The sequence below is a fragment of the Mixophyes fleayi genome, chromosome 3 (genome assembly GCF_038048845.1).
Source record: "Mixophyes fleayi isolate aMixFle1 chromosome 3, aMixFle1.hap1, whole genome shotgun sequence".
Lineage (NCBI taxonomy): Eukaryota > Metazoa > Chordata > Amphibia > Anura > Limnodynastidae > Mixophyes > Mixophyes fleayi.
This window is the reverse complement of record NC_134404.1, coordinates 2,673,624-2,690,889: the sequence shown is the minus strand read 5'-3', so window position 1 is coordinate 2,690,889 and position 17,266 is coordinate 2,673,624. Positions and strand designations below refer to the sequence as shown.

At 44.5% G+C, this 17,266-nt stretch overlaps 1 protein-coding gene across 1 annotated transcript in view; it reads right to left on the bottom strand.

Moving 5' to 3' along the window:
• Nucleotides 1-17,266, bottom strand: part of LOC142142544 (pancreatic secretory granule membrane major glycoprotein GP2-like) — a 71,823-nt gene that overhangs the window by 16,275 nt on the left and 38,282 nt on the right. The window contains exon 3 of the mRNA XM_075200423.1: nt 4,033-4,157. Coding sequence (XP_075056524.1) covers nt 4,033-4,157 — 125 coding nt within the window. The remainder of the gene's footprint in view (nt 1-4,032; nt 4,158-17,266) is intronic.

Here is a 17,266-nt window from a genome sequence, read left to right as displayed (position 1 = left end):
TTAATGTTACTATTACACATTGTTTTGTTGTTGTTAATATTTTGCACTGGAGAGCAGGGCCGGACTGGGACTAAAAATCAGCCCTGGCATTTAAAGTACAGAGGCCCACCTCAGTTCCAGCAGGAAAAACTGTGTGCCGAAAAGGGCGTGACCACATTGTGCTGTGGGTGTGGCCAACATGGGGCATTGATACATACATTATAATAACACATTACATTTATTAGGCCCTCCCAGCCACATCACACCATCCCCCCAGGCACATTATGACACCCCCAGCCCACTGTACTTATCTATGCTTCTGGTGCTGCTGACATCCATCAGGGTGGGAGCTTCCTGTAGAGTGAGCAGGGAAGCTCTTATTCTCACGAGATTGCCAATTCTTGTGATACTTAGAGATCCTCGGCTTACTCTGCAGTCTATGTCCTGTCCAGGGACTGGGAGCAGCTATCCTCTCCCTCCTGCTAACCAGAGCTGGATTAACGCTCAGGGGGCCGGGGTATTTAAGACAGGGGGCCCCTATTATGTAACATGGCTATCATTTTATACAAATGTTAGACAAATACACAGGCAATACTGTGTGCTATACTGTTAGTTACACGCAGCTCTGCCGTCACAAGCAGTACAGTGTGAAGTGGGACATACCTCCCAACTGTCCTTGTAGTCGGACCAAATCTCACTAAACAAGACAGTCACCAAAATTTGGGACAGTTGGCAGACAGTCCTGCTCTCTCCTACCTGTTCTTGTCACTTTCACCACCTGTGGCTGCTGGTATCTTTAGTTGCTACTTGTCTGGATCCTAGAATGCTGGAGGCCCTATTTGGAAAAAAAATGGGTACATGTAATTTAGAAAACTCCAACCAGCCCTGGTGTTTAATCAATACAACCCATGTTTTATAATTAGGCCTCCCTCCAGCCTCAACATTAAAATATTAGTATTCACATTTAATAAATAAACCTATTTCACTGTATCCAAACAACCCCAGCAATAAATTAAATAGCATTTACGTTTAAGAAATATACCTATTTCCCGCAACCATCACTGCCATTAAATAATTCATATTCACATTTAATAAATAGACGTTATTTTATTCCCAAACAGCCCCACTTTCAATTAATATACTCCAATCCACCCCAATATTAAATTAAAGTGACTCACATCACCCCACAAATAAAATGGCCCCAATTAAATAATTAGCCCCCACCTACACTCAAGCATTAAATTAATAGCCTACCTTCTACATTATCTTAACACTCTCCTCCTCCCTCATGCCTGAGTACATGCCCCCAATTGGTATTAAGCCACTATAGAGCCCACAAATCCTATTCTGCCACACAGTAGTGCCCCCAAATCATATTATGCCATGCATTAGTGCCCCAAATCATATAATGCCACACAGTAGTGCCCCCAAATCATATTATGCCACAGAGCATATTAATACCACTAAATTATATTTGCATAAACTGTGAGTTTATATAAATATTCATTAGGAATAATTATGGACTATACAGCATCCTTCCTCTCCCCTCCCCCCCATTTTCTGTATGGCATCCTTTCTCTTCTCCTCCACCCCCCCCCCCCCCGTGTGGCATCCTTTCTCTTCCCCCCCCCCCCCGTGTGGCATCCTTTCTCTTCTCCCCCCATGTGGCATCCTTTCTCCCCCCTCCCCCTGTGTGGCATCCTTTCTCTTCTCCCCCCATGTGGCATCCTTTCTCCCCCCTCCCCCTGTGTGGCATCCTTTCTCCCCCCCCCTCCTCTGTGGCATCCTTTCTCTTCTTCCACCCCCTCATTTTCTGTGTGGCATCCCTTCTCTCACCACTTCTCCCCCGTTTTAGTGTACTTACCTCCTCAACTTCTTTTCTTTTCTTGTTTCTGTCTTCTGCCTTCTTCTCTGTTCGCTCCTCTGACAGCTTGCAGGCCCCGGCCAGATTTGAATGTGGGGCGCTGCGTGCGGCACATGTGATTTGGTGGCTGGTTCCTGGGGAGGAGCCAGCCACCAGGAAGCCTGTCACTGACAGTCTATCAGTGTCCCAGCCCATCTGACCATCGGCCCTTCTGGCATTTGCCAGAAGTGCCAGATGGCCAGTCCAGCCCTGCTGGGGATTAATATTTTTGGGTTTACGATTTTAATTGTTCCAACTGGTTAGGGTGGTCCAACTAAAATGTTTGGTCTATGAAATAAAATAACATGTTATTGTTTCTTTAAAGTCTAGTGTTCTATGGGTGTCGGTGAATAATTGTAACATCACAGAGTCTGTGCCCTGATCCCTTGTCCTGGATATATTATGGGTGTTTCATATCTAGCTGGTCTCATGGCTCAGGTCAGTGTCTGCACATCCAGGAACTGGAGATCTGTAGCTACATGTAATCACACAATACTTGTCCACATTGGGTCTCACTAGTCTAGACTTAAAGTGGGACATATTGTATATATTGAACATAATTCTTTCATCAATTCCTAAAATTACGCAAATGAAACCACAGTAACTCCAACCACTAACATATAAATATATATGAGAGCAGCATGAGTAGAGATAGAGGGTGCTGATAGCAGCCTTGTAACAATCACGATACAGTCGCCCACTTCGGAGAAATGTTCACCTCAACAATATGCAGCAGAGTCAGACTGGCCCACTGGGGTACCGGGGAAATCACTGATGGGCCCAACTGCCTAAGGGCACCGCCCATAACAGAAGAGGAAGTTGCTCAAGCAGTTTATAGGCTCATAGCAGGTGCTTGAATGGGTAAGTTTATCCTGAAAGGAACAAACACAGAGAAAATCCCCCAGCACACTGCTATAGCCAGCAACAGATCTGCCATTTCTACTTGTACATAAAAATGCAAAAGTCTCAGTTGTACACATTTGCAAATGTATGTTAAGCCACCTGCCACTCCACGGCGCTTTTACTAATTGGGTGGTCCTAACTCTAAACAATGAGAGTCCCATATATTTGGGCCATACATATCTATGTTTTTAAATTGAGAGCTAACTTACCAAGAGGTACCCCAGAAGCCTCCAAATAGCAATACAGCGCCAGCACCACCCTCATCTACTGACACCAACATGCCTCTCAGACAAATACAGAAGTGGAAGTTGCTAAATTAATTTATAGGCTATAGCAGGTGCTTGAAAGGGTGGGGTTATCCTAAATGGAACAAACACAGAGAAAATTCCCCAGCACACTGCTATAGCCAGCAAAGGGCACCACCCACCTACCACATGGGGTGGGTACCAGACCACCCAGGGGCACCACTCTGGTCCTCATGTCTTGATTTTGTTTTTGTTCTTTAAGCTAACTCTAATCACACAGTCGCAGGCAAAATATTACTAGCACTTTCTTCTGCGGTGGTAAGGGGAATCAAAGCAGTCAGTAGTACTGACTGGTCTAAGTCCTCTGATAAGCTCTAAAGAGAGTGCCAGAAATATGGCACAGATGCCATATATCATGCGCCCTATCCAGGGGCAGTGAACAGAGAGAACTATTAAGCGGAACTATGACTATTGCTGGTGTGAAGAAGACCACTGTATTGGTGGCCTGAATGGCATAGGATGGTGATCTATGAAGGTCTAAGTGACATATGAGGGCACATGGGAAGGTCTGATTGGCATGTGAAGAGCATGTGGGGAGGAGTTAAGTGGTATGTGGGATGTCTGAGTGGCAGGTGGAGGAATGTCAGAGTGCATGTAGGAGCTGTGGGCTTCTGTGGAACTAAGGGCATGTGAGGCTGCTTTGGAACAAGCATTCCCTCGGTGCGCATTTTATGCCCCAGTCCGACACTGATGCATTGTCCAATTTTATCAGACAGAAATGATTGATCAGTAATATAATAATCTAAGTCTTATATTTATGGACACAGAAATGTGCTCTGCAAGATGAGGAAATATTTTGAAGTAAATGTTTCTCACACTCTCTCCTATTGAACATTTACTTCAATGTCCTGGGTTACACCATGATCCATACTGTAGTAGGAATGAATTACCCAATAATATGATCCTGTATGATCTCACCTCATGTCACCATACAAATCTCACCTTAGCACAGGATAGAGGTTGTAGGCGCAGGTAAAGTTGTAGATAAAAGGATTCCGGGTAATAAGAGGTTCAGCAATTTGATCAATTTGAAGAGTGTTGGTAAAATAGATCTTTGATGAATCTTCCTGCATAAGGGAATATAATGAAGGAATGTAAAATTAAATGGTATAATACCACAACTATTACTATAATTTATTTGTCATATAATTCCACATGGTTGAGATGAAACTAATCACAGTACGGAGGAAGAGAAGTATCCACACAGTAATCAGGTGGGAGCACAGTACTGGGATCTGTGATCCTCAGATTGTAGTTAGATTCATCCGGTGTGAGAGTGACTTGTCCAGAGCTCTGTGGTCTCCATTCACCATCATCATCATCATCAGCATTTATTTATATAGCGCCACTAATTCCGCAGCGCTGTACAGAGAACTCACTCACATCAGTCCCTGCCCTATTGGAGCTTACAGTCTAAATTCCCTAACATACACACAGAGACAGACTAGGGTGAATTTATTAGCAGCCAATTAACCTACCAGTATGTTTTTGGAGTGTGGGAGGAAACTGGAGCACCCGGAGGCAACCCACACAAACACGGGGAGAACATACAAACTCCTCACAGATAAGGCCATGGTTGGGAATTGAACTCATGACCCCAGTGCTGTAAGGCAGAAGTGCTAATTACTACGCCACTATGCCACCATGATGAAGACACTCTTAGGGGCATATTCAATTTACTTCCTAGATCGCGGCTACACGCGGCTGACTCCTTCCTGATACTGCAACACTCCATAGGGTTGTGAAGGGAAATTTGCGATGTGGTGGAGCCGTAACTGCACTTTATGTGCGGGGCCGCAGAATGCCACGATCCCGGAAGCTGATTGAAGATGCCCCTTAGTGTTATAAAACACACTTTGTGCACTAAAAGTTTCTATTAGGACAGTGATGAGCAGACCTGTGTGATGTTATCAGCACTGTGTACTTAAGGGAGGCAGGAGATTAATGAATGGATGGATGGATGGAGAACATATTGAGTCCAATTCATCAAAGAGTGTAGGGTGGAAATAGTGATTATAACACATTGCTCTAAATGGAGGAGTCTAGTTATCAAGTGAGAGAAGAACAGAAAAACATTATTCATTTATAGAATACATTGTATTCCTGCCCTGATCTGTTTAAAATGAATAGGGCTATTGCCAACCCCCCATCTCTATATAATACTATATTTTACCCATTGCTAACAGGTGCAGAAGATTTGCTTATCGGGAGCTTCATTGAGTGGGTTTTCATGGTCAAGCATATATTACATAAACCTAAACTGAAAGGGAGATACAGATTTTATACCTGCTTTAATATAAATATTTATTTCAAAGACTGTGATATAGATACATTCACAACATCATCTGTATCAGTATAAATATGTATTTCAGAGACTGTGATGTAGGTACATTGAATATATTATCATTAGAGTCATTAGAAATACTTATTTCATAGACTGATTTATATGTCAATTTATTATAGCATCTGCATTGTTAGTGATATGAAATTATCATTACCCGACTCTACTATTGTCCATCATCAGTGTCAGACTTTACTATCTCCCAAAAACAGTGCCTGACTTTACTATCTCCCAAAAACAGTGCCTGACTTTACTATCGCCCAACATCAGTCCCCGATCTCATTAATGCTCTTGTGCCTGAATGGATACAAATCCCAGCTTTCATTTTCCAAAATCTAGAGAAAATTCTTCTGTTCAGGCTTTTTATTTAAGTGATTAAACAAACTGGAGTTCTTGAAGGTACTTGCGGAGGGTTAGAACACATTTATATTGCACCATTATTGTCCTTTTCCAGCCAAGCTCACTACAAGGTTCCCGCCTCTGTGTGCAATTTCCACCTTACACATTTGTGAGCTCCCGGCGCTCTGTGTTTGCTGAGCTTCCCCTTTACACGATGTATGAAGGTAAAAACCCCAGAAAACCTGTCTAATTCCCCATTTGACCTTCGTCACATTAAATCATCATTTTCCTTTATTCCAGTGATGCACATTTTTCACACATTGTTTCCATTCACTTTCATTAATAACGAGTGATACAGATTTATCTAATTGTTCTGATTGGTGAACAAGGTAAGGGAAATGTTGTAATAAATAAATGCCTATTATGGAATTTCTTTAGGGTCGGACATACACCTGTTTTCTTGCATAAAATACGTGTTTTCGTCCTGTATATACATGAAACATACGTTATCAATTACTATTTAATTTTAAAGGATAAGCAACAAATGTATTGGTATATTGCATTTTCTTTATATATATATATATATATATATATGGCAAATGTGCTTATATTAGTAAGACATTATTCTCTCTTGTGTATCTGAATGTTTTACACCGTTTGTAGTAGGGATGTGCACCGGCGACTTTTGAGGTCTCGTGTTTTGTGTTTTGGATCCGGATTTTCGTTATTTTTGGGGTTCGGATTTGTCTCGCAAAACACTTGATGAAAGGTCTCGGTTCGGATTTAAGGTTTTGGATTCGGATTTTTTTTGAAAAAAACATAAAAAGTTTAAAAATCAAGTTTTTGGGCTTATTTTCACTCCTAGGCTATTATTAACCTCAATAACATTCAATAACAAGCATTTCCACTAATTTACAGTGTATTCTAAACACCTCACAATATAGTTATTAGTCCAAAACGTTGCAACAAGGTATCTTTCTGGACTGCGTAGAGGAGTGGGTCACCACAATATATATTAAAAACCCTGAACTTTTATGATTCGCACCAATAAATGTACCTGGACTGCCTAGAGGAGTGGGTCACCACAATATATATTAAAAACCCTGAACTTTTATGATTCGCACCAATAAATGTACCTGGACTGCGTAGAGGAGTGGGTCACCACAATATATATTAAAAACCCTGAACTTTTATGATTCGCACCAATAAATGTACCTGGACTGCGTAGAGGAGTGGGTCACCACAATATCTTAAAAACCCAGAACTTTTATGAATCGCACCAATAAATGTACCTGGACTGCGTAGAGGAGTGGGTCACCACAATATATTAAAAACCCTGAACTTTTATGATTCGCACCAATAATTGTACCTGGACTGCGTAGAGGAGTGGGTCACCACAATATATTAAAAACCCTGAACTTTTATGATTCGCACCAATAATTGTACATGGACTGCGTAGAGGAGTGGGTCACCACAATATCTTAAAAACCCTGAACTTTTATGATTTGCACCAATAATTGTACCTGGACTGCGTAGAGGAGTGGGTCACCACAATATCTTAAAAACCCTGAACTTTTATGATTCGCACCAATAATTGTACCTGGACTGCGTAGAGGAGTGGGTCACCACAATATATTAAAAACCCTGAACTTTTATGATTCGCACCAATAATTGTACCTGGACTGCGTAGAGGAGTGGGTCACCACAATATATATTAAAAACCCTGAACTTTTATGAATCGCACCAATAAATGTACCTGGACTGCGTAGAGGAGTGGGTCACCACAATATATATTAAAAACCCTGAACTTTTATGATTCGCACCAATAAATGTACCTGGACTGCGTAGAAGAGTGGGTCACCACAATATCTTAAAAACCCAGAACTTTTATGAATCGCACCAATAAATGTACCAGGACTGCATAGAGGAGTGGGTCACCACAATATATATTAAAAACCCTGAACTTTTATGAATCGCACCAATAAATGTACCTGGACTGCGTAGAGGAGTGGGTCACCACAATATATTAAAAACCCAGAACTTTTATGAATCGCACCAATAAATGTACCTGGACTGCGTAGAGGAGTGGGTCACCACAATATCTTAAAAACCCTGAACTTTTATGAATCGCACCAATAAATGTACCTGGACTGCGTAGAGGAGTGGGTCACCACAATATATATTAAAAACCCTGAACTTTTATGAATCGCACCAATAAATGTACCTGGACTGCGTAGAGGAGTGGGCACTGGGCACCACAATAAAATATATAAAAAACCTTCAACAGATCTGCATTACACTACACATACGGGTGCTCCTCCATCCTCTCCATCATATACATGTTGGAGTTTTAGCGTGTGACAACCTCTTGTTTTTGATAATGTCAGTGCATTTTGAATATTTTTCAATTTGCCCCACACCACTGAATGTACTTTATCTATGATCCGCATCTATCTATCTTGACTGCGTAGTGTGGTGGCCCCAGTACACAATTTGGTACCGAGGCCACAATATAATTAAAAAACCCTCCACGTGTCAGAATTCCACCAAACAAGTATCTGGACTGCATAGTGGGGTGGCCCCGGTACCCAATTTGATACCGGGGCCACAATACCTCCTCCAAACATGGTACAGACAATTCGTCATTGAGATCCCAGACAGACAGGGTCAAAGTGTTATTGTTTGACTTTGTAAACCCAAAAAACTGTCCCTGTTGCACATAGTCGTGCAATGAAGACTGACTTTTTCATTTAAAGGCACGATCTTTCAAGTGTAGTGTTTGTAAGTCTAAGTCATATTATACTTTTGGTAAAATTGGTTTATTTTGTTCCTCTTTATGGTAATTAGTAATAGAATTAAAGTATGAAATAGAATTAAAGTATGAAATAGAATTAAAGTATTAAATAGAATTAAAGTATAAAATAGAATTAAAGTATGAAATAGAGTGGTATATAGAGTTGTAGTGTGGTATAGATAGAGTGGTCCACACAATATAATAATAATAAAACCCTCCACGTGTCAGAATTCCACCAAACAAGTATCTGGACTGCATAGTGGGGTGGCCCCGGTACCCAATTTGATACCGGGGCCACAATACCTCCTCCAAACATGGTACAGACAATTCGTCATTGAGATCCCAGACAGACAGGGTCAAAGTGTTATTGTTTGACTTTGTAAACCCAAAAAACTGTCCCTGTTGCACATAGTCGTGCAATGAAGACTGACTTTTTCATTTAAAGGCACGATCTTTCAAGTGTAGTGTTTGTAAGTCTAAGTCATATTATACTTTTGGTAAAATTGGTTTATTTTGTTCCTCTTTATGGTAATTAGTAATAGAATTAAAGTATGAAATAGAATTAAAGTATGAAATAGAATTAAAGTATGAAATAGAATTAAAGTATGAAATAGAGTGGTATATAGAGTTGTAGTGTGGTATAGATAGAGTGGTCCACACAATATAATAATAATAAAACCCTCAACTGGTCTGAATTCCACCAAACAAGTATCTGGACTGCGTAGTGTGGTGGCCCCGGTACACAATTTGGTACCGAGGCCACAATATAATTAAAAAATTGGGCATCAACTGTCACCGTTGTTTAATATCTGATACACCTAAATATGGACTGCACAGTGGAGTGGCCCTGGTAGTAAATTTGGTGCCGGGGCCACAATACCTCCTCCAACTTCCAAGTGTAGTGTTTATAAAGACAGACAGCGTCGAAGTGTTATTAGTTGACTTTCTTAACCCTAAAATTGTCCCTGTTGCAAATATTCGTGCAATGGACAGTTACTTTTTTATTGAAAGACTCAAGCTTTCAAGTGTAGTGTTTATAAAATATAAACAACAATACAGTAGTTTTAGAGCACGTCAATACCTCTTGTTTTAAATTATGACACGGCATTTTACTTTTGGTTTAATTTCTTGTATTTTTTTAAATTTGGTTTTACTTTTTGAACATGGCAAACGACTGTTGATTGGTCATATAATGCAAAAAAAAAAGGTCCAAGATGGAATTGTCCTTGGGCCCTCACACCCACCCTTATGTTGTTGAAATAGGACATGCACACTTTAACAAACCAATCATTTCAGCGACAGGGCCTACCAAACAACTTTGGCTGAAATGATTGGTTTGTTTGGGCCCCCACACCAAAAAAGCTATTCATCTCTCCCTGTACAGACTAAACAGGCTCTACTGAGGCAAGATGTCGTCCTCATCCTCAACCTCTGATTCCTCTCCCCCTACAGTGTGTACTTCCTCCTCATCACACATTATCAATTCGTCCCCGCTGGACTCCACAACCACAGGTCCCTCTGTAGTATCTGGAGGGCAGTGCTGTACTTCATTGAGGAATTGATTATTCATTTTTATAAACATCATTTTTTCAACGTTGTGAGGAAGCAATCTCCTTCGCCACTCACTGACCAGGTTCCCCGCTGCACTAAAAACTCTTTCCGAGTACACACTGGAGGGGGGACAACTCAGGTAAAATAGAGCCAGTTTGTACAGGGGCTTCCAAACTGCCTTTTTTTCCTGCCAGTAACAATATGGACTGTCTGACATGTCTACTTGGATGGTGTCAGCAAAGTAATCATCCACAATTTTTTCTATTGTGACAGCATCCAATGCAGCGAGAGTAGACATGTCTGCAATGGTTGGCAGGTCCTTCAGTCCGGACCAGATGTTATCAGCATCCCCGCCAGTGCCTCTTTTGGGAAAACTGAGCTTTTTCCTCGCAGCCATAGATGTGGAAGAAAATGAGGGTGGAGCTGTTGGCATGTCACGGTCCTCTTCAGAGGACAATCTCCTGACCAGCAGGTCTTTGCACCGCTGTAGACTTGTGTCCGCCGGAAACAGAGACACAACATACGCTTTAAACCGAGGATCGAGCACGGTGGCCAGAATGTATTCCTCTGACTTTAAAAGAGTGACCACCCTCGGATCCTGGCAAAGCGTACGAAGGGCTACATCCACAAGAGCTACATGCTTGGTGTAATCGCAATGGCTTACCAGCTCCTCCCTCACTTTCTCCAGCTGCTTCTGCAACAGCCTGATCAGGGGAATGACCTGACTCAAGCTGGCAGTGTCGGAACTGACTTCTCGTGTGGCAAGTTCAAATGGCTGCAGAACCTTGCACAACACGGAAATCAGTCTCCACTGCGCTTGACTGAGGCGCATCCCCACTCCTTTGCCTATGTCGTAGGTGGCTGTGTAGGCCTGAATGGCCTTTTGCTGCTCCTCCATCCTCTGCAGCATATAGAGGGTGGAGTTCCAGCGCGTCACAACCTCTTGTTTGAGGTGATGGCAGGGCAGGTTCATGCTTTTTTGATGTGCCTCTAGTCTGCGGTAGGCACTGGCTGAATGCCGAAAGTGTCCAGCAATTTTGCGCCCCACCGCAAGCATCTCCTGCACACCCCTGTCACTCTTGAGGTAATGCTGCACCACCAAATTAATGGTGTGGGCAAAACATGGGACGTGCTGGAAATTGCCCATATTTAATGCCCGCACAATGTTACTGGCATTGTCTGACACCACAAATCCCCATGAGAGTCTAAGTGGGGTAAGCCACTGGGAGATAATTTCCCTCATTTTCTCTAATATGTTGTCAGCGTTGTGCCTCTTATTAAAGCCTGTAATGCACAATGTTGCCTGCCTTTGCATGAGCAGCCATTTTGTAGATGCTGCTACTGATGCAGCTGTTGCTGTTGCTGCGGAAGGGGATGCATCTACCCAGTGGGCTGTCACAGTCATATAGTCCTTCGTTTGCCCAGAACCACTTGTCCACATGTCCGTGGTTAAGTGGACAGTGGGTACAACCGCATTTTTAAGAGCACTGAGGACACTTGATCGTACTTCTCTGTACATTTTTGGTATCGCCTGCCTAGTGAAGTGGAATCTCGAGGGGATTTGGTACCGGGGACACAATACCTCCATCAACCCTCTAAATCCCACTCCACTGATGGCGGACACCGGGCGCACGTCTAACACCAACATTGCAGTTACAGCCGCAGTTATACGCTTTGCAATAGGGTGACTACTATCGTATTTTGTGGTCATGGCAAACGACTGTTGGACGGTCAATTGTTTTGTGAAAGACTTAGCGGTCTTACGACTTCCCCTCTGGGAAGATGACCGACTAACAGCAGCAACAGCAGCAGTGGCAGTAGTAGGTGTACCGCTGCAGGATTCCTCGGATGAATCCCGTATTGAGGAGGACTCAGTCTGGCTGCTGACTTGGGCTGCAGGACTGAATCTGATGGAGATTGTGGAGGAAGTTGACGAGGAGGGTGTTGCTGGTGTGTATCCAACTGGACCACGGGATTTAGGTGTCCCTGTACCGATGAGGGTCCTAGCCCCAGTTCCTGAACTAACCACTGAACTATGAAGGTTATTCAGGTGACGTATAAGGGAGGATGTTCCTAGGTGGGCAAGATCCTTACCCCTGCTTATTTGAGCTTTACATAAGCTACATATGGCCATACATTGGTTGTCTGGATTTGGATGAAAATAACTCCAGACCGAAGAGGTGCATTTTTTGGTCTTCTGACCAGGCATGACGATGGGCTTTTTCATCCCATGGACATCAGCTGTTTCCCCCCCTGGTGCCTCATTTACAATAACCACATCACCATCCTCATCATCAAGTTCCTCCACAGCGCCAGCTACATCATCAATAGCCTCCTCCCGAGCCACCTCTTCCCGTACAGTGATGGGAAGGTCAGGCTTGACAACCACCAACATCCTTGGACTCGCCTTGTGGATTTGTGATAATTTCTCTTTAGAAGGCAGAGTTGTTTGCTGTTTTGTTGCTGACAGCATAACTCTCTTCAATTTTTTGTAGGGGGGGGGAGGAGGAGGAGGGCTAAGATCCGTGGGTGAAGCTGAACCACTAGTCATGAACATGGGCCAGGGCCTAAGCCGTTCCTTGCCACTCCGTGTCGTAAATGGCATATTGGCAACTTTACGTTTCTCCTCAGATGATTTAAAGTTTCTCTTTTTGCTACTTTTTCTTAACTTGGGCTTTTTGGATTTTACATGCCCGGTGCTACGAGATTGGGCATCGGGCTTGGAAGACGACGTTGATGGCATTTCATCGTCTATGTCATGACTAGTGGCAGCAGCTTCAGCATTAGGAGGAAGTGGGTCTTGATCTTTCCCTACTTTATCCTCCAAATTTTTGGTCTCCATTATATGTAGCACAAGATACTGCAGAATGTGTGAACTTGGTAATATTGCAGTACCAATGGACTTATACTGCTGGATTGGTTTTGCAAATTTGGTTATAATTATTATATATTTTTTTTTTTTTAAATTTTTTATTTTTTTTTACTTTTTTTTTATTTTTTAAAAACTTGGGAATAATGGGGAAATAACTATGCCCTTAGAAGCACAGAGCACAGGACACAGCACCACTGGACTGAACAGGACACGGCACAGGACCCAGCAGCACTACGGAACTCAGCAGGACAGAGCACAGGACACAGCACCACTGGACTGATACTGCAGAATGTGTAAACTTTGTAATATTGCAGTACCACTGGACTTTTACTGCTGAATGTGTGAACTTGGTAATATTGCAGTACCAATGGGCTTATACTGCAGGATTGGTTGTGCAAATTTTGTGGTAATTAAAAAAAATTAAAGTAGTTTTTGGTATTTTTTTAAAAAACTTTTTTTTATTTTTTTAAAGACAGGGGAATATTGGGGAAATAACTATGCCCTTAGAAGCACAGAGCACAGGACACAGCACCACTGGACTGAACAGGACACAGCACAGGACCCAGCAGCACCACTGACCTCAGAAGGACAGAGCACAGCACACAGCACCACTGGACTGATACTGCAGAACACAGCACAGCACAGCACAGCACAGCACAGCACAGCACAGCACAGAACTAAACAGCACAGAACTAAACAGCACAGAACTAAACAGCACAGAACTAAACAGCACAGAGGACCACCTAACACACCCTCCCTCTACCCTGATCAATGCCCGAGTGAAGATGGCGGCGACTAGCGGGGAATTTATAGGATCCGAGTATCGCGAGATCCGACAACGGGATTATGAGTCAGAGCCTCAGTTTCACTTTTGAATTTGGCGCCAATACCCGGATCTGTCTCGGATCCGACTCGGATCCGCAACGTTCGGGTGGGCTCGGATTTCATAAATCCGAGTGCGCTCATCCCTAGTTTGTAGACAACATGGCAATATGTCCATACATGTTTTATTACATTATCAGGTGATGTAAAATTAAGGTAATGTCACTTTTGCATTGATAACTAACCCATCCCCCGAGGTACACACACTGGTCCATCTCCTGTATGTCTGGAGTCATTCCTACTATTTTTAGTTGCTCACATCCTGGTTGCATCAACGTCATATGCTCTCTGCCACAGCTCTATCCGCAGCTTGTCGTAGCCTTGCTAAATACAGCCCCTTCCCCACCTCACGTGCTTGATCATCAGAATATTTTGGGGGCTTAATAAAATCTACTTACTGTGATTGTTGGGACATAGACTGTAAACAAGCAGCAAAATAGATCACTAGGATTATGGAGCAAATATGAAGAGAGGAAAAGGCACATGGAACTTGGCAGAGTAAAGCAAAACCATGATAAGGGAAATACAGAAATAACCAACAAAACACTTTATTACATTCATTGCTGTTTGATGGGTGCAATATCTAAAACAGATCCCAGAAGATAAACAAAGGGTGTAGTGTACTTAATTATAGTGTAACCCAAAAACATGGTGATTACTGCGTATCCTCAATATATATTAGATGGGATTATCTGCAGCACAGATCATTGGAAACCCCTAAGGAAATGGAGAATAATATAAATATAGGGAACGTGGAGAAAGGAGGGTGACCGGCTTGAGCCCCACACAGATCATTTCCACACACCCTCTTTCTCCTGCGCATAACCGCACAATATGCACAACTTGTGCAGTAGCCTAATAAATGTGTGTAGATACATAAGATTTATACACACATCTACATAGGGGACCACTGTATAATGATATTGTGTGTAGTTTATTTGTAAAAGTTGATTATCTAGTTTACCCAATTGATGACTGATTTGTTATTTGAATGTCTATGGATGTGTAAATTCTCTCTGGGGCTTCCTAAAAATGCAGCCAAGTGGGTGCCAGACAGGGGAGGGCTGCCAAATATCAGCCTGGGGGGCAAGACTCGGCTCAGCAGCCTATTTTAAAGGATAGATGCAGGTGGCCCAGTGACCCGGCCCACTGTAGCCCACTATGGGACTGGCCCAGGGGGCAGATACCCCCCTGCCCACCAGCCCAGCCTGCTTCTGATGCCAGAGATAATGTGGGTGCAATCTATGCAGACTGTGTGGGTTGGAAAGCAGTATTATGATGTTCACAGTGTTATCTGGGGAAAGATATAATAAACATAGGACCAGGCCAGTCCAGACATCATGGCACCATATAGCTCACTATAGGAGTGATCACTACTGTAGGGGTCTAAAGAGAGGACGTAGACTTTCTGAAGCTGTTGTACTTCATTGGAAGGCTGAGCCGCCATCCAGGTTCCTTCAGTCTGAGCTATCCATCATCAGTTTAGCCGGGTCGCATGAGGCGGTACCTCAGGTCATGGAACACGGAGCTAATCTTTACTTCAACGGCGACAAGTCTGCTACATTCCAATCGCTATCACAGACTGTCTGGTTGCTAAATCCTGCTGATCAATTGGGTTGGTGACTTGGACTCTCTAGCTTTATTTTCCTGGTACTTTCTTTATGACAAGTGAGGCTATTAGGACGAACGCACTTAAAGGGCGACAGGGTTTGTAACAAGGTGAATGATAACCTGGTGTGTTTTAACATGGGGTGGGGACCGACCAATGGGGGCCCATGTGGGAGGGACCTTGATAGAATATAGCAGGATGTACTTCCTGCTTTAATTCACTTGCAGCACGAGATCCAGAGGGAGACCCAGCAGCGAGGAAAACGGATAAGTCCCTTTTGTGGTTTATTCTTTGTTTTACTGTGTTCTTTTGCCCATTTCCAATTGCCTTTAACGTTCCCCCTGCCGTTATATTTTAAATCCAGCCTTATTCTTTTCCCCTTGTCCTTACCTGCCTCACATTCGGCCTGCCCCCTCTCTCCCTTCAGCCCCTCATTCTCCGTTCCCGCTGTCACCCCCTCCCCCAGTTTGCCATTAGTTTCTGTCCCTCCAGCCTCCAGCATAATGCCCCGTCCCAAGAGAAATGCTCCTCGCCCGGCACGCCTCAGGTCCCCCTCCCCCACCCCCTCCCGCCGCCATCTTACAGCCTCTGCCTCAGCCTCTTCCCTCCAAACCCCCGCCCTCACTCCAGACATGCCGCTAAGCGGCGATTATACACGGCCCCCCCTGGGATCCTCTCCGGGGCACTTTCCAGCATTTCGCGCCACTAGGCGCAGCGGCGCCCCCTCCCCTCGGCCGGTTCGCGCATGCGCAGAACGCGCGCTCCATCGCGCCCGGCCGGATCCAGCAGCGCAGCCAGTCTAGATGACATGGCTGCAGGGGCAGCCAGCGTTGCTGTCAGGGAGCTTAGCGGGCAGCCTCAGCGGTCCCAGCAAGTAGCTGTCACCCCCCCTCCCCAGGCTAACACATCAGGTGCCATTTCAGCCAGCCCCGTTGAGGATAGGAGCCATTCACATTTTAGATTATGCCCCATCACCCCTCCTGTGGCAACCCAGGGCTTCAGGTCAAGAGGTCATAACCCTCCAGCACCCCACCAATTGCATTTCCCTCCCAGCCCATTCCTGCCCCATAGTAGTGGTGGATCAGCATGGGGGTCACAACACGGCAGAGGTCAAGAGTTCAGCATGTCCCAAGGTCATACCTCGGGTCACGGGGAATACCGGCACCATGCGGGTGGGTGGGATACACTTCCGGCCAGGGCCTCAATGGATTTCAGAGAACGGTCCGAGGCGCCTGTATGGCCCTCTTTACGCCGGCAACGCCTGTCACCTCCAGCGTCTCGCCCATACACGTCACGAAGGGTCTCTTCCCCGGGGAACGTGGCGGGTGGGTTCACCCATGGGGGTCACGGGGTCAGGTCTGATAATATTATAGTCGAGTATCACCACTCCAGCGGCGGTAATTTAAGTCCAGGGCCTCTCCCCCTAGGGGGGCGGGCTACCTCCGGGTTTAGCGATCGGATGCGGGAGGAATTTTCTGCGTTCCCTAGCCCTGACCATTTAGCGGCTCCTAACACGTTTAACGTAGATAGAGACATCAACGCGGCGCGGCGGCGCTTGGACTATTTGCCCAGACCTCGGCTGACTGTTCCCCTTCCCGTTTCAGAGACTACAGTTACAAATCCGGAGACGAGGGTCGGTCGGAACGATCGTTCGGGGTCCGAGTCTCGTGACATGAGGTCGGCAGGGACCAGGGAGGATGCGGTCCGGGACACGTCTGGAGGACAGGTCGCGGCAACTGCACTCGGGGAGACGTCTGTCGGTGCTGGGAATACTGCTCTTGTCGGTGA